Source organism: Lonchura striata, chromosome 1, assembly GCF_046129695.1.
Source record: "Lonchura striata isolate bLonStr1 chromosome 1, bLonStr1.mat, whole genome shotgun sequence".
NCBI lineage: Eukaryota > Metazoa > Chordata > Aves > Passeriformes > Estrildidae > Lonchura > Lonchura striata.
This window is the reverse complement of record NC_134603.1, coordinates 43558747-43582679: the sequence shown is the minus strand read 5'-3', so window position 1 is coordinate 43582679 and position 23933 is coordinate 43558747. Positions and strand designations below refer to the sequence as shown.

Genomic DNA, 23933 nt, shown 5'->3' with positions numbered 1-23933 from the left:
TAAAACATGTGGCTTATTAGCAGTGTGTATGACCACCTTGAATTAATCTCCTAAATCCAGACTTAAAGCTGGATAGTCATACCAATCAGCCAAGTTTTCTGTGTGTGAATCTTTCTTCCTTTGTGACTGTATTTGCCTGCTTCTGAACCTTTTAAAAGGGTCTAAGGATGAAAGACATAGATGGAATTTGTTTTAAAATCCATGTGTTTCTTCAAGGAGGATGCATAGAAGCATGTACATACGTGTACATGTACAACTTCTACATACATCTACCACATTTATTATACCTGTCTAGTGGGTAATATAAAGACTACTGGCTTAGTGATGTGTTAATGCTTGCTCAAGCTTTTCAATGCAGTGCTGGAAGCATCCTTGACACAGCACTGAAGTAGAAGCTGCAGCATCTCCAGCTGCTGGATAAATGGAGTAAGAGAAATGAAATTTATCAGGGCTGCCGAGAGCTCATCAAGACATATTTTTTAACTAATATAAGTGTGCACTATTCTCATAACTACATTAAAAAAAAAAAAAAAAAAAAGGAGGGGGAGGAAGAAATTAGAACAAGCATTTATCAAGACAACCTGTCCATCTGATTTCATAGACTTTTTGCAAACATCACTTCTTTTATTCAGTTACCAACTGTTTTGGGGTAAATTGAAGAAGGAAACTTGTGCTTCTAACATCACTCTTCAAAAAAGTAAAATCTTTACACTGATTGAGTGTATTTACTTGAAAGACACCCCATTTCCAAAGGCATAATGTGTGCTGGGCATCTAGTAGTGCTCAAGCTGACACTTAAGCCTTTGAAAATTTCTTCCAAGAACCTCTGATGTGAGCTATAATCATACTGTTTGTCTTACAAGTAGCCAACCTGGAAAATAGAAAACTGGATAAAACACTCCAACACATGAAGGATTGAGAAGTTCTCAGAAACTCCAAAGACATTTCAGAAAAAGAGGAACATGAGTTTTGTTTTTAATTTGCTCAGGAAAGATAAAGTATCATTCAGTATAGGAAAGGCTGATACAACAGAGCACCACAGAACTGCCAAAGAAAACATGGAAGAAAGAAATATAACCTATTCCAGTAGGAACAATGCAGGCTGGGGACTGGAGTGACCTGGGTTCTCTGATGCTGACTTTGAAGTAAACCATTCTACCTTCCTTCCACTTGACTTCCCTTTAGATAAAGTACATACATAATGATGTTCAAAGGGTTTTGAGAACCATCAGTATGCCTAAATGCTGGCTAACATGCAAAAATGTTGTTACTGAAGATGGAGGACTGCTGCACTGTCACGGAATATATGCAAGGGAAATTTAAAAAGTCAAAATGACAGAAATAAAGTATGTTGTATTCAGACCAGACTACCTGCAGGGTAGTACTGCTTCATGTAAAAATGAAAACACAGCCAGCCTGGGGAAGGAAGGCAAAGGTGGACTGCGTTTATCAGAGAATAAAGGATGCAAAGGTTTCTGACTGCTCATTATGGTCAGGGAATCAGATGAAGATGACAACTCTAACACTGTGTGATTGCTGCTGGCAGGAAGGAAAGGGATTGGGAAGGAAATCAAAGTGCCTGCTTCATTGTTTGTCTTTACATATGGACCAAACACAGCTGACTTAAACATACCTAGCAAAGGCCAGAAAGCCAAGGCAAAAAAGAAAAAAAGACTAAGGAATAACTAGTAGAAGAAGAAATATGAAAAGAAAAGCTGATCATCCTGACTAAACTCTCCAATCTGTCAACTTTCTGGACATTTCCCTGTCTTTCCCAAAAAAATATAAGACAGTTCTCATTGGACAATGATGTTGGTTTTTATGCTGGATTAAAATCCAAACCTAGTGCAACCCCTAAGCATAAATGCACTATGGCCCATACATGTATTTGCCATTATTGTGAAATTCACTGAATTCTCTCCATGGTTCACCCACATGATGTGGTGAACTAGGCAGGTTAAACAATGTTACAATTAACATCTTATTGAAAAACAAAGTATTGATATGAAAACAGTATCTGATACAGCTGAAGCTTCATGTGGATGGAACATGCCATTTAGGAGTTCAGTAATGCTTCCAACATTTTACCTCTTGTGCTTCAGAAAAAAAGGAATTTTAGATTGAAGCAAGGAATCGCTGTATATCTAGAAATCTGTAAGATCCAATTTCTCTTCTAGTCATCACTTCCAATCAGACAGATGGATAAATTGCTATAGAAAAAACCACAAAAGAACCTCACCTAAAACAATGACTACATCATTTTTATTTATTTCTTGCATTCTCTGTTCACATAGCAAGAAATTTAATTCCAGTTAGATCATTCTCTTGTGATATTTTTTCTTTCATTTAATATATTTTTAAATGCTTAGAAGCATTATGACAGAAAAGCATGTATTTTTTTGCCCCTGTTTATACCCATCACCCTTACCGTTACAACAAGACAAAAGCATTAAAGTAAAATTAATCATGTCAAAAGATTTTAGCAAAAAACAAGGGAGATCATGCATAAAGCATCGCTTTGTCTAGTGTGAAGTCACGCTCTGATTAAAAACATATAATGAAAGTGAAAGTAATACATCATTGCCTTAGCAGTAGGGTTTTTGGGAAAGCTATGCAATTCTGAACACAAAAAATCTTTATAGGCTCTGGATCTTGCAATTATTATAGAATAATTCTAAAAAATAAAACACTGTTTCATTTCCTTAAAGTTTAATTAATCTTAAATGTTGCAGTTAAAACAAACAACCAAAGGAGTTCTAGAATTAAATACAATTAGACTCCTGGCAGGACCATAACTGGTAATTAAAACCCAAGCAGCAGCGGCTGGTTCTGAGCAGTGAGGTATGAGGTGGTGACACAGAGACCCCCTGCAAAGCCCCACATTCAGTAAGTAGTTATGAAGACTAGAAAATATCATGGATTAAAGAATCTCCATTAACAGAGCAGAACTTTTGCTGTTACTGAGGACTGTCACACCACCATCAGCTGTTCCATTTCTGTCACTGGGCAATGGTACCCTGTTGCTGCTACATGACCTATGTAGTACCCAGTTAAAAACTGAACTGTGTTTGTGCACATGTACGCAAGCCTGAAAAGAAACCATGCAGTGAAGATATTTTCTGTACTTTACCAAAAAGTCCATAAAAGCCTTGACTTTGCTCAGGCACAACTGTACAATAAGTGTTTCAAACTAAACACCAACATGCACATTATGATGTGCATATTATTTATAATCCCAGATTAGGATTGTGCCCATATCAAACAGAATTAGGTGGTAAAAATGTTTGTAGAATGCCACTACCTTACTCCTTTTTTCCCCCCTCTTTATTCTGTCTCTATGTTGTCAACATATAAACAATAACTCTCTGAGAAATACCAGATAGGAAAAATACACAGTAATACTAGACTGTGAAAAATCTACCGATCCCCTGAGCCATAGCATTCTTGCCTATAGATGATGACATTAAAAAATTGGAAATGGGTGCATGCTTCCCCTCCTCTCCTGGGTCTGTGAACAAGGCAAGTTGTTTTCCTGATACCTTTCGAATTACTCCCATTAGTACTGATGCATTTGGTGCTTTGGCTATCCAGGCAGAGAGAGGTGGGCAGGATCCCCTGCCAATAGATCTAGTCTTGTCTAGGGAACAAAATGAGATTGCTCCTCTGCTGAGCTGTCATACTCGATAGCTTGTGCTGTTCCACCTGCACCCATCCTCGCAGCTCCAGCTGCAGTGCCATGGAGTCAGTAGTTCCTGATGGTTGATCTTCTCCTGTTCCTTATGCATCACACAAGGCAGGACACAGAGCCCTGAGCAACTGAGTGCTGAGAAGTGAGCCACTCTCCGTGCTGAGAAGGCAAAAGGAAACAGGCAAGCAGCTCCCTCTCAAATAGGTCTGCAAGCCCTGAGAGTAACTGCTGGGGCTCCTCTCAGTGGAGACTGACAAAAGGAAATTCAGGCTCCTCTCACTCACCTCCTCCTCAAAGACCCTGCCACTGCACTCGGGATTGAGTGTTTGCTCCTTTCCTGCTATCCCTACCCCAAATGCCACTGGCACAGAGAGGAGAAAATGAGGAATGTAAATGGGTTTGGAGGAAGGGAGGGGGGACTTTCTGTGCACACTTACATTGGATCAGTAAGCCTCTAAGTGCAAAATGTGGCATTTTGTTAGTGCGTGGGGGAGCCTATTAGCAGCCAGAAGGTTAAAGAAAAATCTTTGTAACAGGAAAAAATCAAATACACCTAAGGCAATAATAAAATAGAACATCAGGCTACAGGAACTGAAATTCTTCCCATCACAGAACCTCATGAGCAGGACATAGCATTTGCTCTGTCCCTATTCACTAAGGAGCAAACCCATCATTTGCACTGACAAGTTGAGAATGAACTGCAACATTGGGACTGAAAGTACTGTCTAAATAAGAAAAAAAAAAGACAAATAGAAAAAAAACTTCTGCCTTTGTTGCTGATTGTCTACCTCTGATAAGACAACAGTGGATTAAGAGAGAAGTAAAAAGATAAAGAAATAAAACTCCTTCCTAAATTGCAAAAAAATACATTATAAATAATGACAGAACTACGTCTTTAAATTTACACCCCCCCAAATGTCACAGTATGTTGGATAGCACACCACGGCTGCACTAAACTAGCACTATGTTTTAAGCTTATACAGTTGTCTTCCCTAAGACTTTTTAGTCACAGTTCTTCAAGTCCCTGCACTCTTATGCTGTAGTTCTTCAATGTTTCAAAGAAAGGACAGAAAATCTACTTGGATTTATCTCCCATTCTCTGTTAAGTTAGGAAAAAAGGGGATACCTGAAACTCTTATTTCAACTAGGGTATTTTTAAAAATAGTTTTTGCTACCATTTTGTGAGTTGTAAAATATTTTCTAAGAAATTATGCTTGTTAGCATTTTGTCTTTTTCAGTGTGAAAACACAGGCATTCTCCTCTTTGTTCTTCAAATTTTAGCCCTGACCAAGAGGGCATCCTTTTCTGGCAGGATTTGCAAGAACAGGATTACTCATGTCAAGAGAGGGCTGTGTATTTGGCAGCTGTTGTCTCAGCCAGCACTGGGACAGATCCTGGGACCTCCAGGACTTGCAGTGCTGAGCAGCAAGTTCTTGAACCCAAGCTGGCCAAGACTGCAACAGATGCCTTGTTTTTAACCGCAGCATAGAATGTTACATGCATTACCACAATGGAAAGAGAACCTTTCTTCTTTACTTCTAAAGGTAACACAGAAAAGACTAAATTCTCTACATAAAATTATCCTGAAACATCTCTCAACACCACCACAAACAGTTGGTCCAACACTAGTGATAAGCATTTCACCAGAGCATTAAAGTATCCTGCCTGTGGGTAGTTTCCCACCTTCTTGGAGACTGCAACACAATGTAAATAACCAAGAGCTGAGTAAATTCCATTCTTACAAAATCCAACAATATACACCTAGTTAAGATTCTGAAGAAAGATTTTTACTTGAATTCTGTAGAGAGTTCAGATCTTGAAGCAAGAGATCCATTGCTCCCGTGTCTCCTGTTGAGCCACTGGATTAGACACAGCAAATGAAAAAAAACACCTGGACAATTCTGCCTTAGGCAGTATCATTGATTTTTCACTGACTTACCATCTTCAGGATTTTCTTAGAAGTAGTTTACAGAGGTGGGTATTGTAACTCATTATTCTGAAAAATGTGAAGCATAACATATGCCCTAGTATAGATGCTATAAACTTTTATAATGTACACTTCATATAACCTTTTTTAATTGTCATTCTTTCACAACACCCTCAACTATTAATTCAGGTCATGTATATGCAAACAGTCTTTATGTGATACCCCTTTGTAAAAGGCTCCTAAATCTACCACAGGAAAAAATCAGTCTGCAAGGGCATTATTTCAAGTCCTTCATCATAGCAATTTTAAAAAAATTTCACCCTAACCTATGCATGTAATATTAATGTGGATGTATGCCATTATAGGGCTTTGGATAAGGGAGAAGAAAAAAAAATTCTGTAAAATGTATTTTACTTGGGGAGGGAAAAAAGGAGGTATAATAGGAAATCCAGGTTTTACCAGTTGTCCAGTTTTAGAAGTATGGTTTTGATTTATGGATCAAAATTGCTCATTTATTATTTTATCTATACTGCTTTGGGCAATTTTGACAGTTAAAATTTAGTTTTATTGACCAATGCAGCCAGTTTAGCCACAAGGGGACTAATGCACACACAGCCTGCTGCACTCAAGAAGCTATGATTTGATTCCATGACCAAGTCAGACTGGGAATCACAACCAACATAACAATAAGTTCCAAATCTCGATGCTCGAGGCAAAATACTTACTCTAAAACCAATCCACTATTAAAAGAAGGTGGGAAAGAATTTTGTGATAGCAGCCTCCATGCACTGTTTATTGTAGCTGATATATTCCACCAATGCTTCTGTCAGCAATGGACGCAGGGTAGTACAGAGGAAACCTTTCTTTAATGATTGTGGACAACAGATAAAGCTGGAAGAAGGAAATGAAAATGCAAAACAGAATCAAAGGTGTGCTCTAGTACTACGGCTTACCAGGGATCTGACTTTTGAGAAAAATGTCTTGAAAAAACTGCTTTTTTTTTTCCCCCTAAACCAGATTTTATTCATATATAGATAAATATGCATGGGTTCATGTTGCAGCTTGAAAGACCTACAAGTTTACTTAAAAGAAAAAACTTACTGGAATGATTTTAAGCCAATGTTAATTTAGGCCTATCCTATTATAAAATTAGCATCTTCTGCAATCTCAATTTATTGCTCCATTGTGAAGCCCCTTGTGATACATAAACAAATCTCTGAAGAGAAACAAATCAATAAAGTGTCTAATTTGATTAACCATGTTTTTAAATTCATCAAGACAACTGTACAAAAATAAACCACTTACTTGTCAGTATTTTCCACGTCTTCTTTTCATCATCATAATACTGAACCAAATTGCTGGGTAGCCGGTCAGGTCCGGGAGGCAATCCTCCAACCAATAACAGCATTTTCTTATTGGAACGAATTCTTCACCCAAAACAAGAGGAAAGATGAACAACCACATTACTGAAGAGTATTTTTAGTGGCAACAAAATCATAACCATCAAAAGAATGTTCACTGCTTGCAGTTTTCTATTTCATTTTTTGTGTTTCTTTTCTCAATCATGTCTCAACAATTTCTTGAACCAAGCAGAAAAATGATCAGAAAAGCTGCGTATCTCTCTACTCATGGAATAATAAGCTTCCTTTATGCAATTTGTTAGAGGTTCATTCTAGAACGACCTTTTTCTTATATTATCCCTTTAAATCATCACTCTTTACAGCTGAATACACATGAAATGCTCTGGAGTTGTACTAAGGTTAAGCATTAAAGTTGCATGTCAAAAATCGTATTAGTCAAAATCATTATTATAAGCCATTCTACACTCAAAGAACCTTGAAAAAATTAAGGTTATGCAGAGAGTTTGTGAGCCAACTCTTTAATCACACACTGAACTTCAGATATATAGTTTGGTACAATTAGTAGCACTGGGCTAATGGTTATGGGTTAAATGCTACTTACAAGCACTTTTGTTTGTTTAATTTAGTCCAGACTCTTGCTTTCATTCTCCCCCCTGGCTCCCTCCCTCGTCTTTGCTCTCCCCCTGTGCACCACTGGCTATAGCAACACCAATTGGTAAAAATGAGACTGTGATGTTGTTGTGAGCCTCCCCAGAGTGGAGCCCTGCCAATGCTTGCCACTGATCCAGCGGCATGAACCTGCTCAACTGTGCAAAGTCACTCTAATTCCCTCCCTCTGTTTTTCTACCTTCTCCCCCAGGGGGCAACCACTGAAAGGAGTGACTACCCACCCATCAAGAGCTGGCAATTCGCTGCTATTAACCGTGACCGTGATTCCCAATCTGCCTGGCAGTTCTTAAGAACAGGACTGCAATGTCTCATCTGCAGTAAAAGTGGTTATCTGCACCCTGGCCTCCAATGCCCCACCTGATGAACGTATGATTTCTCTGCAGCATTAAGGGATTTAGCACAATTGTAAGTGAAAACTGGAGGGGAGGCGCAGACCCCCAGATGAGCCCTGATGCTTTAATAGTCACTTTGCATATAATTGAACTTTCACCAGTTATACTCAGCTTGGGTGAGATAACACTGAAATAAAGGTCTAGGCTCAAAATGCTCCTGTTAGGTAGGAAGGTGATGTAGCCTGGAGAACAGCCATCCATATGAACGACCATGCATTTGATGGAAGGCACCCTTGTCAAACACCATTTTTCCAGGCATGACAAGAGCCATGTAACACTCTGTGTGTCAGTTTGCAGCAAATACCCCAGACAAGAATGGCACAGAACACAAGAAACCAAAGCCTACCACCAGAAATGCTCATGGAGGGGTCAAAGCACCACTCAGGAGCTCCAAGCTCAGTGCACTCCAGCTGTGGGAGCTTTATGACTGAGGCACACTCATGGCTTCACTCCAGCTGTTACCTAAAATGTGTACTGGTGACCCAATGATTACACTTGCAGCAGGACTGCATCTTCTCTTGAGAAGAATGGTCAAAAATGAACTAGATTGTGCTGTAGACATGCACCAACCACAAGGAGCATCCTTCAGGAAGGGAACACACAGCTGAGGGCTTGATCCACACAATGCTCCAGAATAAAATTTGTCAAATGGCTGTCCCAAAGACAAGTATAGACTACAGATACATCTATGATAAGGATGGCCAGGGAACTATCTGGTATATGGCCTTATCTGTTTTTTAAACAGATTTAGGGCTCAGAGAAGGTCATGAATTGACAGTGGATGAAACAAAACCCTCAGTGCTGAAGCAGGAGTTTAACCATGGGGGCAGTGACACCATCCCACACTGTCCTACCCCTTGATTCTCTCCTGACTTGAGGAGAGCCCCTGCAGTCCCTCAGTCTTTCTGACAAGCCAGCCTTTGATGCCTGCACTGCACCTGCTATATGCTGTCAGTGAGGACTGTTACCTGCCCAGCAGACTGTGGATGTGTAGGATATCAGGAACTGTCTCATGATCACTGTCAGCACAGATTCCATAGTGAAACCAAGCTCTGGGGAAAGCTTACTAAAGCACTGCCAGCATATTTTAACATTCAGTCTCCCCAGTAAAGTTTTTAATGATTTGATATGTTCTATGCAACATGGGAGTATGATAAACTGTTTTTGGTATGAGTTAGGGATGACTGCACACGTAACAAGTGGCAGAGCAAACCAGAGCCATAAGTCAGTTATGCATGGCCATCCCTAACAACAGAGAATAAATTGTTTATTCCAACCCTCCTGTGTTGTATGTTATATCACAATCAACTCCCTGTGCATTGTAAAATTCAGAATGCCCTTGCAAGGTTTACTTGATAAAGGAGTTTATTTTGATTTTCATCTTTCATCTGTAAAACTCCCTTCTAACTCCAAAGCACTGTGAAAATCCAACAAATGGCCAAGGCTCAATAGTTAAGGTGAAGAATGAAATGTCAGATATAACTCTGAGTTTCCAGACTTTGGCAGTTGCAACTATCCTTAACATTACTTTTTCAGTCAAACAGCCTGAGAAGCTACTGTTTCTTAAGAAGAAGCAGTGCTGCTATATTGGTATGCTTAGAAAATACTAATTTTTAAAATATGTTTAAAATGGGAAGTAACAAGAACAAAGACTTTTAGTAAAAGTTTAGTAAGAACTTAACAGTCAGCAATACCTCTACCAAAAGCACAGGAAATTTTCACATGGCAAAGAAGAGATGTGTACTTATACCCAAAATATCTAATTCATCTGCATTGCGAGCTCTTCCAATGAATCAAGTAAAGATAATACAGTAGGTAAAGACTTGCAGGTTTTAAACTAATATGTTCCCTTAGAGCCAAATCTGGTTTTTAAGTCCTGATGTGAAATGCTGCAATTTAGGCTTTGAAAAAAAGATTTTCTTTATTATGCCATATTTATGTTTCATATTGCACTAAGCAATACTCTTAGAATCCTACAATGTGTTCTAAAATATGGAAAACATGTAAATAGCCACTGCTTATATGCAGAAGACTTTTCCAAATATTAATAAAAATGTTATTCAGTGAAACACTGTGGTGAAGACAGGATTTTAAAAGGTGTGTAATACATTAAGCAAAATAAAGCTTCCCCCTTTCATGTATTATTACATGTTTGCTATTTGGATAACTCAAGATTACAACGTGAAATGTTCTTTATTATATGTGATACACTGTTTTTTGTTTTTTTTTTTCTTCACAGTCCTTATTTTACAGTCTAATATCTAATATACTATTCAGTTACTGCTGTGGTTCACAGTGTCCCCAGCAAGGATTTTATGATCACCTTTTTTCCATTAACACTAGTGGGTCTTGGTCAGGGAAGGCTAAACCGTGGACAGGCAGGCTGATATCATGGCAAAAAAGTTGAGATAAATTTGTCCACATTGTTTTCTTGAAAACATTACTTAGACTTAGACTCCAAAACTCTAGTTCTCACTGATGTTGTTATTATTCTGCACACACTTTGCAGTTTCTGTTCGGCTAAGATTTTAAAACACTTAATTCACCTTAATTAAGTTCCTGGGTACCTCATGTGGTGTGAAATTTATTTTGTCTACTTACAAGACTGGAAACCAAAGTATATTTCAAAGTCAACATTTTCAAACTTATGTAGTTTCCCTCAGGCACACAAACTAAAGAATTTGAGTACTCACAGAAGTGGCTTCATTCTCAGAGATACCCATCAACATAACTAAATCCTACTCACTTCAAAGGTAGCAGCAGATGCCCATCAGCTCTAAAACTCAGATTGCCAGTCCATGGTCTAAACTAATCATAAATATTCATGGCAAGAGGCTGACCCCAAGAGAGTTTATAGACTCACAAGAAATCAGTAGAAAAGGCTGTAAGAGACCTCAACAGTCCTGACAACCACTCCTACTCTTTTGCAACCTTGATGGCCTCATGCTAATAGAAAACGCGTGAATGGGAAATACTCTTCTTGTACATTGTTTTTCTTTATTAACATATCCATCAATCTTGCACTGGTAGGTTTTCCTTATCTGGGCAATTAGTAAAAGTTCATTCTACAAAAGCTGGCAAGAAAACAAGCCTCAACAACAGGTTTACTCCAGACTCTTCCAGTTTTTAAACAATGCACTAAGGCTCTGCTTTCTGCATTAGGGAATGCAAAGAAAAGGAAAGAATACAACCATGAAGTGGCAATCCTGTGGTTCTTAATGCATCCAGTGTAGTGTTACACATCAGAAAAATAAGTGCATCCTAAGACATACAAATGGTCATCAATGAAAAAAAAGAAAATGAGTGTTCAACTATACTTTTCTCGTAATTATATTTTCATATAGGCTATCACCATGGCTTTGAGTATGGGTAGCTCTTCAGAGCAGGGACTTGACAGATATGATGGCATCCTTGCTCCTGCTTCAGTGCTGACCTTAAACACAGCAGAGCCAAACTGAACTCCAGGTGTTTTCCCACAGAACTCAAGCACAACAAAAATCAGCCATAAGACCAGCACAGACCCAGCAAGGGCAGGTGAATGCATGGTGAATTTATCTATATCCTCATATCTCATTACATCAAAGGATTTGAGAAACCAGAGTCTGTCAGTGATAATGTCAAAATAAGTAGCAAGAATCTCAGAAAAGGGGGCTGTGTTAACCTGCAGCAGAAATAAATTATTTCAGAGAGGTCTAGATACAAACCTTAGTAATAGAAGAAGAGAAACATACTATCCCAATCAACATTTCAGTTGCAGACCTTTTGTTTGTAAGCACCAAAAACTTAATTTCACCTTCAGAAACCAGGATGGTCTTTAGCAACCCTTTCCTTCTCAAAAGCCATCTGAAGAGATGCTGTGTTCAACAAAAAATGTAGTTGACAATTTAGTTTCAGTCTGCAAAACTGAACAAATGTTGCAAGCATCCATTTGCCCATGACTGAAAAAAAAATGTTTTGCCATCAGAACATAGGATGTGATTTTCAACAATTACCTTCCCAGCTCCTGGATGGGCATTTCAGTACAACAAAAGTATCATACGAAAACTGCTCATTTCAATGGATTTTGGCTTCCATAGCTGACTGCAAAGATAGCCATGATTAGTAACACATGTTTAATAGAGAGGAAATCTAATTATCCGGGAGTTTAACTATGAACTCGATGAAAGCCATAAGGTACAATGTAAAAGTTATTTTGGACAAAGGAATGTTATGAGGTTTTGTCATCACATAAAATGAATTAACAAACATCATAACCTATAGATGAATAGGCATCCAGAATCTCTTCCTAACCCTACAGCAGTGCTAGGGGAAGAACCTGAGTTCTCACAGTCAACAGATCAAGTCCTGCATAGTGTCTTTTTCCTTACAGATAAAGACATCAAGACTATCCTGATTTTGTCAAAACATAAAGCACAATAAAGTCTCTTGCAAATTATGACCAATAATTTTTTTAGTTCTTCAGTTCAAAGAACGTTCAAAAATTTGCTGAATGTATGGAAGTTGCTTTATGAATGGATTTTTTTGCCTCTTCTAATTTGCACTTATTGCCCCAGGCACACTAGAAAGGATGTGGAGAAACTTTCTAAAAATACTAAAAACCTGGAAACCAGTCTTATAGTGAAGATTTTAGTTTTCATCTTTTTATTCTCCATATAGGCAGGCTTGGCAGAAGACCCCAGTTTTCATTGCAGCAGAGCTCATAATAATGTTCACTGAAGAGGATATTAATTTAATACATGTTGCTGACCACTGACAGAATTAAGTTTAGGAAGACAAATACTAAGCTGAGAATGATTTGCTGCCGACATTGATTGTTGATTTTCTCCTCTGAATCGACTAGAATTTTTTTGTTTTGTCCAATACTTTAAAAAAAAAGCACAGAAAAGAATTAGTTAATATTTGCTTTAAAAGTAATCATTCCTTTTCCTTCTAAAAGCCGAAGTCTAAGAGTAAGTGAATATTTTACCTGGCAGGCCACACTTAACTGTTACAGAGTTACCTTACAAGTTAAAAGTTCCTTTATTTCTAAAGTTATCAGACAATTTTCCATCCCCTGTATTAAAATAACTTAGAATCTGTTTGAAACTCTGAAAACCCCACTTTTCTTTAGGAAAGCAATCCCACTACTGTTGATCTCTAAATTAATATTTAAGAGTTAGCTTGAGCTTTTAGATGGAATATTTTTTAAAGTCAATATCCCTTCCTTTTTGGGGTAAAAGCTTCTGATGTAACACATAGCTTAGAAGTGATAACTATCCTGGAAGAGTGACACCTATCCAGTTCTCCTTTGGAAGAACACAGAGAAGTGTCCTTCTCATCTTTGCCTCCTTGCACTACTAGATCTGAATGCTAAAGATATCTAGCATTAGCCACACACTGAGTATCTGGAGCCCTGCAAGGGAAGTGAATTCAGAGGAATGTTACTAGCAAAGCCAATTGGTGAATGAGACACAAAATCTCCCGTGTCATGATTATTTTTGGTAAAACTACTCAAAGATTTTTCTCACTGATAGAAGTTCTAAAAAACCTTTAAGTAATTATTTTTATCCTGAATTAAAAAAAAAAAAGAAAAAGAAAATGTCAAAGATAAGTACTTTTGCAAATTGCTTCCCTTCTTCAAATAATTTTGTTTGGCCTTTTTTTGGGTTTGGTTTGTTTGCTGGTTCCCTTTTTTGGTTATTTTGAGGTTTTTTTGTTTTGTTTTATTTTGTTTTGTTTTAAATTTTTCTTACAGAGGTTATAAAATGGAAATGCTTTATAGAATGCTTCAAAGTCATCAAATCATCTTTTTCATTTTTGTCCCCTAGGAAATTTCAACCAACTCTTATTTTTTGAAGTTCAGACTTTGTAAAGCGAAGAAAGTCCTTTTTAATTAGATTCTGTGTCTGATGTCCATGTCAACAGAAGGCTGACACAGCATCAGAGGCTGTGTTCTCTCCAGCTGAAGCTCCTTTTCCTTAGGAAGCTGAAGGAAAGAAACACACCTTGCTGCCAGCTCACTCAAGGTATGACTTGCTACCTTTTCCACTGGTTTGTTTGTTTTTTGTTTTTTTTTTTTTTTAACTGAAAGAAGGCATCAGTTGGGGAATACAGGAAGAACCAACTGTGGCACCAACTTCTATTTACTTCCAGCTTCACTGCAAACCGTCTGCTTCCATTGAACTTGGCAGCTGACAATATTTGCTCAGTTTATTGTCTGCTTTCCAAGAATACAGCAAATGTTGACTACTAAGTACTAAGCATGACAGTTTTTAAAGAAAATTTCAGGGAGGCAAAAAATGTTAAAAATTATGCCAGGAAGTATCCACCAATAGTTTCTGACTTTCCATAGTCTTCAATTTCTTTAGATTATCCTTTGGTAAATGTGTAATACCAGAAAGAATCTGTTTCAACAAAATCAACGTGAGAGATATTTACAGAGCAGGGGAGTCCAGCTCAAACCCTTCTTTTAGGATTCCTATTCCCTGTTCAATCTTTCCAGGCCATGCTGAGCAAAGGATAATAATAAACCTTGCTCTGATTAGAAAATGTTTTGGATTTTTAAAACATAGGAATTGTTTGAAAAGATGAAACAGTGTTTTTTACAGATTATACCATCTTTTTCATAACATGAGTTTATCAGAATTGAAGCTTTTTCCTGACAAACTATTTTCTGTTTATTTTGTGTTCTACATTACCTCTCTTCACTCCTCTTGCCCCCAAGGTTCTCTGTGCTTTCTCTTCAAGTACAAATCCAAACAATTACACCATCACAGCTCTGTTCCATTTACTGCTCAGCAGTTACAGACTCAGAACCTCCATATTCTTCTGCAATAAAGAGAAAAACTATAGTGACCCCAGGCCACAACATGCCCTCTAAGACTCTCTCCTTTCTATCTCTTCTCTCCACATGAAGGTGATGCACACTGGGCAAAGAGTGAACAATAAAGTCTCAGGCCAGTAGCAAAGACATATACGTCTGATGCTCACCATGATCCTACAGCACTCCATTTGCAAAAAGGTACATCCTAAGCAAAAATCATTCCAGGAGGATTTTGTCTGAAATGGGACTTATTTGTCTAGAAGGCTCTGCACCATTTGTGACCTACATACTCCCAACAGGACAGAGATGGATTGTGCTGCCAAATAATGAGCAAGAACAGCGCAGGAGCTCATGGTGACAGCTCTGCTTTTAGGGACCTGCATGACTTGTAAAACTGCTATATAGACTGTCACAGGTGGTGGAAAGGGGCATTTTTGCTCTAGCATTTGAGGAAGAAGTTCCCATTTTTGAAGGCACTTTGTCATCAGTTTGCATGGCTTACTAAGATTACTTGTTTTTAAACTTAGTTTAATTTTGCCTCTAGAACAAGCTGTTCTGAAATGCAGTGAAAGATTTCCCTTCAGAAAAAGAGCTTGGAGATGCAGATACACTCATGAATTGAGGTAACAGAGGATGCCAGAGAGGGGACAGATAAAGTTTGGTAGATGGGATCTGGGGAAGAACCCTATCATTTAAGGACATGAATCAGGAGGCACTGCCAGTTCACAGAGGACGCTATTCCAAGGTAGTGTCTCTGACTGGGAAACTGGCTGGCAGAGCAAGTACCTGCACAATGTGCCTGGGAACTCTTCTTCACCTGCAGCTGTTGGACAGATGGCTGTCCATAAAAAAGGCCATTAAATGCTCTTCATAAATTATGTTTCTCCTAAGAAATACTATAACTGACCCAAAAAAATATCTGTCACCTACGCCTCTGCAGCTCTCAAGGATTTTACCAGCCAGGACATATGAATCTTTAAAAAGGTTCCCAAGGACTTTCCCGACCCACAGCACTCCTTTTAGCACAGTGGTGCTCTATCTGTCCATAATGTGAGCTCCAGGCCTCCCACCCTTTTGGAAACTCTGCATCTCTCCACGTACACTTCAGCATGAGCAAATGAATGCACATGAGGCAAGTAAGGAAAGTAGGTGAGACTAACTAGGATTAAACTGACTACAGGTCTGTGGTTCACTACCCCACAGCCTCTAATGTGTCAGTCTCCCTTCTGCAGCTCAGCTGAGAGAGTCCTGGCACATGTACAATTTCCTGATATTAATTCAGGCACATAAAAACTGATCCAAAGCTCACTAAAATAAACCAGAACCTCACATCCACTTCATCCATACTGCAATGCAAAACTTAATAATTCACATACATTTTAAGATGTGTTTTTCCATTTCATGATGGAAATTCATGATCTGTAGTATTTCTCACTTGCAATTGATCACGAATAAGAATATTAGCTAAAAATCAAAATATTGCTGTTATGACCACAAAGAGACAGGTAGGTGGCTGTAACCAGAAGACAGAGTTTCAATGAAAAAACACACACACTTCTTTTTACAACCACCAAACATGTCCTGCTGAGATTCTACAAAAATCTCAGTAGAAAAAGAACTCAAATTGAACTACGGTCTGTGAGATTTGGAGACAAATAGTATATGCAAGAAAGAAATTATTTAATTGCCAAGGGATGTAACTGGTTTCTTCAAATTTTTAATCTCCTCTGTAGAAAGTAAAGTAGATCAGGCATATATGTGTTCCATATAAATGCCACTGTCTCATGCTGTTCAGTACCTTGCATTTTCCTTCTTCAACAGTTATCATCTTCTTACTGAATGAAACTGTTCATATCTTCATCACCTGTCATTGTTTAATTTGCTATCACTTCCACTAATACTGTCCACTACTAAACAGTCTGGATGACACCCTCTTTCAACTGAAATGAAATAAAAAAAAAAAAAACCAAAACAACAACAACAACAAAAAACCCGCAAACTAAACCAGTTCTACAACTATCTTTAGCAGGACCAGAATTTGTACTTCTAATCTCCCCAACGTCTAGTAGTCCAGGGAACGAAAGTATAAAAAAACAGCTGGGTCTGTACATGCTGGGACTTTGCTGAAACCATAAAACAGCACGGGCAGACTTAGCCTTCTTATCTCTTTGTCTCCTTATTTCCCCTCTTTTCTCTTGTGCTCTTTAATTCTGTATTTTCTGCCTAGGACTATTTCTATCTTATGTCAGCTGGTTGATCCCGATCCATTTTTCCTCCCCAAATTTGAAAAAGCTTTTCCAGAAACTGCAATACTCAGCTGCCATTGACAACAGATACTGTTTCTGCCAAGAATTAGTGTTCCCCCTTTTGTTTCATTCCCTATCTTCTTTTTATCTGCCAGGGTCTTTTTTCTTTTGCTAATTTCCTTTCCTGTCTAGTATCCAATTCTTACATTTTTCTGCCTTCAAAACTATCCTTCTCTCATCTCTTGCCTCATTTGTACTGTCCTATTTCCACTACTTATATCCCATTTCTCCCATGGGGTATCTTAACTCTTTTCTTTTTTCTGCATTTCCCCCTCTCTCCCAGTTTTACTTCCCCTCAGTCCCCTCTGCCTTCAAGTATGCAGCTGTATTTGCTGCTCTGCCGGCAGATCCTGGGAGGGGCAGACCAGCCCAAACACTCTTTGCTGGTGAGAGGAGCTGCAGGTGGTAATGCTCTATCCCCAAACTTTTAAAAAATTGAAAATACGTACTATATATTGTATAAAATACATTATATTACACAATAAAACACAGAGACGTTTTCATCAACTCAGTACTCTGGTGAGGATCCTAGAGTCAAATAAATGTCCAGAATATGAACTTTCCTCTATCGGAATGCATTTTCTTCCCAAAACTACAGAAGAGGATACAGCACAGAGCTACGTGTCTCTTTCAAGGACAGACAAACATAATTTAAGACTAATGTTCAGGGTCACTCACCCCACTTCAAGTTGAAATCAACTATGATTTTTCCTAGTGACATCAAAACTGACTGTCTCCAGAGGCTTTAAGAGCAGCTTGTATGCTGAGGCCCTGGTGAGGTGAGGATCACTGAGCCAACAGTATTACTAACTTTGCTTAGAGCTGAGCATCTGATGAAATGGCAAATCAAAGCCAAAACACCCATCCCCTGTGCTGAAATCCTAAACCTCAGAGTGCACAGCAAGGTTCACAAGGCAGGAACATAATTCCTCAACTTTTTAAATTCTGATCATTTAATTGTTGTACCTTGAAAATTAATAGTACAAAAATACATCAGGACATTGAAGCATTACCTTCTCTTAGGAAATTTCATGAAAAAAATTTTACTGTAGGTAAACAGTGTTTTTCACTGCAGCACAAAAGACAACTCAGGTACTTCTAACCCCAGCATCACTTGCACTGCAGGATCTGCATTTGTGGCACAAAAAACATAATTTGCTCAAAGAGCACAGACTGGCTCTTGTGAGCCCAAATCTCTTTTTCCTCCAGCCCTGACCACATTTCAGAGGAGAATCAGCATATTTTGAGCTTCCCTTTACATTTATTTCCATTAAGAAATAGAAGAAGCCATGATGCCAATGTACTCCAGAGTGCATATGGATAAGTAACATAGGTGCTTTTAAGTTTTTTTTAAAAAATGCAGAAAAGTTATTGGCAAATTCTAACACTGAGTGCAATTCTCATTTCTTGAATATGCAGGAAACAGGTGGCTATGGCATTGGGCTGCTTGCATTTGTCATCAACCCTTACTGTACTGTGCAGGAGCTATTACACTGCACAAGAGGAAAAGTTAATCTCTTTCTAAAGACATGTACATCTTTGGCGAATGACCTTTCATTAAATTCCAAATTACCAAAGTCACCATTACTCACAGAAAAAAGTAATCAGAGTTTTGAAGTCTTTTTCTGTGTAATAATTTTTATGTATTTGCACATGTACTTCACTGTTACTTTTAAGATTTCCTTCTGCAAATTAGTAACTTAAGGAACTCTTTGCAGATTTTCTTCCCTAAAATTTTACTGAATGAATGTCAACCTGTTAAAATTGCTACTTTAGAAAAACTATGAGTTTTTCTAAACTCATGAGAGGATAAATCTGGAAAACTCTGTAGTCTTGAATGTTTCTTTTTTTTTCCTCCTTCATGTTTAAGATGTCACTTGTACACTTAGGCAGCCTGAAAAAATCTTAAAGTGATTAAGATTCAAAGATGGGCCTTTGTGGCCTTTATGAATTTCCAGGAATATCGTCCAAGACCAAAAATGAAAATATAAAAATTTCATTCTGCATTAGTAATCATTCCAACATCTCCAACACTTTAACATTTGAAGTAAGTTCTAATGCCTGCTTATAAATAAATCTGAACAGTTTTGCTCCCATTTCACTGCTACTAAAGAACAATTAAGAGAAGCTAGTTACAAGACTGTTATTAGACACACAGTAAAGTTGGGAAGGTGACAGCACGTTTTCACCCACTGTGGTTAAGGGTGTCTGAAATACCACTGTCTGCACAGACATGCAGACCTACTACAAATAAAAAGAGTAGCATTTCTGGTATTTGGAGTCTCCTGTAAGTCATTAAGTGCAACTTTGACTCTCATCTAGGACTACCTAAAGTACAATCCCTTTGTGTATGCTCCCACTAACAGGGAAAGCCAGCTCCCAGCACCAGCAGTATCAGATTCTTGCAGCATCCATGACATTTGTAAGCATTCAGTGGTCAGAACACCACTACATATCCTTCAAATGACATGGACCACTGAAGCTGGAAAGGTATCTTCACTGAACCAAGCCGGCTGGTATCTCAGCAATCCACCAGGACATGAGCACCAGCTTGCCCCCCGGTGGCATGCAGAATCTTGCCTGAGGAGTTCATGGGGTTTGCATTTTTGAAAGTCATCACTTTTGAGCGTTGAAATGCAAAGGGTAGGCACCAACTTACAGCAGTGGCATCTCAGAAATACTTTACGCTGCAAAATAGTTGTATTTGATGTTTTTGATTTCAGAGTGAGAATCAGTTAGACAACAAGGTGATAAGCATGACAGAACACTAACACAGTGAGCTAGCCAGAAATAATAAGAGGGCACACCATCTCCAAACTTAAACCATCTGAGTAGCACCCATTACATAAAGAATCCTCTGCATTAATGTTAATAGAGTGTATTATTTAAAATATTTATTAACATACTAGTTTCTTGCTGCTGTCAAATCATTAGTAATATGCACCCATTAGTCCAAAAGCTTATCATAAACTGAATAATACAAAGTGTGGTTTGATTTCTGTGCTACCACATCTCTGTATTATACCAACACTAGAAGATGGTATTATCTTTCCATCTGTGAATGAAGTACAAACATATTTTTAAAAAAGATAAATAAATTTTGTGTATGTTTAGTCCTTGTTAAACTACGTTCACTTCCTAACACCAACCTTGTATTGTCAATCTTTGACATCGTGATTCATTACCTTATTAAATGAAAATAACTGACATGTCGTAGATGTAAGGACTATGAAGTCACAAGTTTCCACGCACACCCAGGGACATCACCCCACCATCAGCAACATCAGGGCGTGCATGGATGATACAGTTATTTATGAAAATAACAGATGTAGGACTTGGCTATTACAGTTTAAAGACGTAACTCTTTGTTAAGGAAAACCATTGTGGCAGAAAAAAAAAAAATTATTCATTATGGTCAAAAAATCCCCCCAGGCCCAGATTCCCAACGCGCGGGCGGCCAGAGGGCCGAGGGGAGGGGACGAAAAGTTTGGTGGTGCAGGGGGCGGGCGGCTCGGCCCCGCCGCCGCCCCCCTCCAGCCGCTCCGGCCGCCGCGCCGCCCCCGGCCCCGGCCCGCGGGGTCTGTGCCCGCCGGGACCCCCCGCTCCCGCAGCCCCCTCCCCGCTGCCGCTCACCTGCTGGCCAGGCTCTGCCGGCAGTGCTGCCTGAAGGGCATCAGGTGGTAGTTCATGGCGTCCAGCAGCAGCTTCTGGCAGACGGGGTCGGTGCGCATGAAATCCACCGACTGCACCCGCTCCACCAGCTCCGGCGCCGGGATGAGGGCGAAGCGGAGGCGCTTCATCAGGTCCGGCGCGTACTGCATGCGGGTCTCCCGGTCGTGCTCCAGCCAGAGCACGGACATCTGGAAGAGCGCCAGCTCCGACTCGACGGGGGGGGGCAGCGAGTCGAGGAGGGCGCGCATCTCCTCGAAGTTGAGCAGCAGCACGTCCTCCACCAGGTACTTGTTGGCCAGCTTCTTGGTCTCCTCCAGGCCGTGCAGGGCGGCAATCTTGCACACCTGCTTGTAGTTCTGCACCGAGATCTGGTCGTTGAGGAACTGCACGCACAGCTTGGTGACCTGCGGGATGTGCAGGATCTTGCTGACCGACAGCACCTCCTCCACCGTGTCCAGCGAGAGGGTCACGTTGGCCGTGTACAGGTACTCCAGCACCAGCCGCAGCCCGATGGACGAGCAGCCCTGCAGCACGAGGTTGTTGATGGCCCGCGGGCTGGCCAGCAGCTTGTCCTCCGGGGAGGAGGATGGGGTGCCGGGCTCCTCCTGCGTCTGCGGCGGCGGCGGCTCCTTCGGCGGACCTCCCAGCCCGTCCTGGGCGCCCGGCCCCAGCCCCAGGGCGTGGGGGTGCCCGCCGCTCCCGCCGCCGCTGGAGAACAGGGATCGGAAGTACTGGGAGCAGGAGGCCAGCACGGCCTTGTGGCAGTGGAATTGCTGGCCCTGGGCCGTCAGGGTCACGTCGCAGAAGAGCTGCTTCCTCCACAGCAGGTTGAGGCCGTGCAGCAGGTTGTCGCTGTGGCTGGGGTCGAAGGTGGAGGTCCTGTCCCCGGATCTGGACATGGCGAGCGGCCTCCGGCACACCTGCCTTTTAAGCCCTCCTCCAACCTGGGCAGAGGGGTGGGGAGGAGAGCGGGGTGGGGGGACACACGGGACGACACAACAATAAACACAGAGCTTTAGAGGCCCGGAGGGCGCATCCCGGCTGTGTGCGCAAGGGTGGCGAGGGGCGCAGCCGGGGGACGGGCTCCCCTCTGCCCGCCGAGCCGAGCCGCCCCCCCGCCCGGGACACGGACGGGCTCGCTCGGAGGGGCTGCAACTTGGGAGGGCTGGAGGAGATCTGGGGTTTTTTTGCCTCTCCCGTCTTCACCCCCGCCCCCGTTTTCGTCCCTCCTCGGTACAAACCGGGCAGTTCTCCAGGGGAGGAGCAAGGAAGCCAGGGACATTTTAAAAGCTGAGCCACCCCCTCCAGGATCCCCCCTCCCAAACACCCAAGCAATCAAAGACACCCCAAATAACAACACCACCACCCCTCTCTCCCCCCCGCCCCCCAACTCCGCGACGCCCAGAGAAACTACCAAGTGACTGAAACTCTGCCGGGCAGGCGAGCAGCCCTGCCCGCCCCGCTCGCCGCCAGCCCCCGGTCTCCTCCGGCCGCTTCGGCAACTCGGCGGCGCCCGGACCCGCTTCCTCCGCGGGGGCGGCGTGCCCGGAGCGGGGGCTCCGGCACTGGCCGGCACCGAAGTTGAGCCCCAGTGCTCGGCCCAGCGCGGGGGTTGCAGTACTTCGCACCCCGGAGCGGGGACGGGGGGATGGAAGCGGCAGCCCCGGGCCCGGCGAGGGGCCGCCCGGTGCTGTCCTGCCCAGCTTCTCCTCGCAGCAGACGGCGCCGCGGCCGTAACTCCGGTAACTACGTGAAGTTCAAGTTGGGGGAAGGACGGGGGAGGCGGCAGCGGGCGGAGGGGAACGGGGCCATGCCCGCCGGCCCCCGGTCCGGCCGGACCCGCCGCGCCCCCAGCCCGGCCCCGTGCCCGGCCCGGGGAGCGGGGCCGGCGAGGCTGCCCCGAGCCGCGGCCGCACCTGCGGAGGCTGCGCAGCTACCGACCCGCGCTGACCGCATCCCGCCCCGCGGAGCGCCGCCGCCGCTCTTCCTCCTCCTCCTCCTCCTCAGCGGGATCCCGCCGAGACCTGCTCCTGCCATTGCAGCGCGCTCAGACGCTTCTCGCCGATACTGGGCTTCCTCTGCCTCCCTTCACCCCCGCCTCGCCCCATTTATCGGCACAGCGAGGGGCTCCCTCCAGCCGCTTCCCCTGCCCCGGCGCCGCTCAGCCCCGCTCCGCGCCCCGCCGGCGGCTACAGAAACCTCCCGGAGCCTCTCCCTTTAAGTGGACCCGGTCAATCCCCCCCTCCCCACCGCAGACACACACACACACGCATACATACATACATGCACATACATACAGACACACACACTCCTCCTCTTCTCCCTCCCCTTCTTTCTTTCTCGTTTTGCCCATTTCTTGCAGTCGGAGTTTATTCCGCAAACGCGTTCGTTACACAACTGCCCCCCCACCCCGCGCACACAAACACCCTGTCCTCTCCCCCAGCAACAAACAAATCAGGAGGCACTAGAAAATGCACGGAGACGGTTAGACACAAGGCCAGAAACTTACCTGCTCCACAACCAGCTGCCAAAGTAAAGGTTCACTTAAGCTCCCCCCAAAAAAAATCAATTGTCCTTCCTTTTTAAAGGTTTGCTCGCTCCTTCCAAAAAAGAAAAAAAAAAAAAAAAAAGGAGAGAAGAGAAAGAAAGAAAGAAAAAAAAAAAAAACCTTCTGGTTCCCAACTCGGAGCAGTCACTCTTTACAATTTATTTTGTCGTACATCATTTGATCACCATGAATTAGCAACAGCAAGAAAATGTACGAGAGAGAGAGAAGGAGAGAGAGAGAAAGAGAGAGAGAGCGCAGAGCTTTCTGCAAGAGAAGAAGAAGAAAAAATGTACGTGTGACAAATTATGCTACCAAGAAACAACACATCATTATCCTTGGGCCTGGGGCTCAGTGAGTCGTAACGAGAGTAATAGGAAATCCACGGTTGGGGAGAGAAACGGTCGTGCATGGCCAGTGGAGAGAGACCATACAGGGGGATGGATGCTGGAGAGACTCGCAAAATTATGGCTCAAGGCTATTGTAAAAATTGTCGAGCGTAAATGACTGCGATTTCAAACATCTTTGGAAGAAAGAAGGGGAAAAAGCGAGGCCCCCCCCCCCCCCCCCC

The 23933-nt window shown here is 41.9% G+C and overlaps 1 protein-coding gene across 1 annotated transcript in view; it reads right to left on the bottom strand.

Moving 5' to 3' along the window:
• Window positions 1-22744, bottom strand: part of KLHL14 (kelch like family member 14) — a 59033-nt gene extending 36289 nt beyond the window's left edge. Inside the window, exons 1-3 of the mRNA XM_021525724.3 lie at window positions 22734-22744; window positions 20779-21761; window positions 6921-7042 (exon numbers count right to left, since the gene is read on the bottom strand). Of these exons, the coding sequence (XP_021381399.1) occupies window positions 6921-7042; window positions 20779-21716 (1060 nt within the window). The 5' untranslated portion in view covers window positions 21717-21761; window positions 22734-22744. The remainder of the gene's footprint in view (window positions 1-6920; window positions 7043-20778; window positions 21762-22733) is intronic.
• Window positions 22745-23933: the final 1189 nt, after the last annotated feature.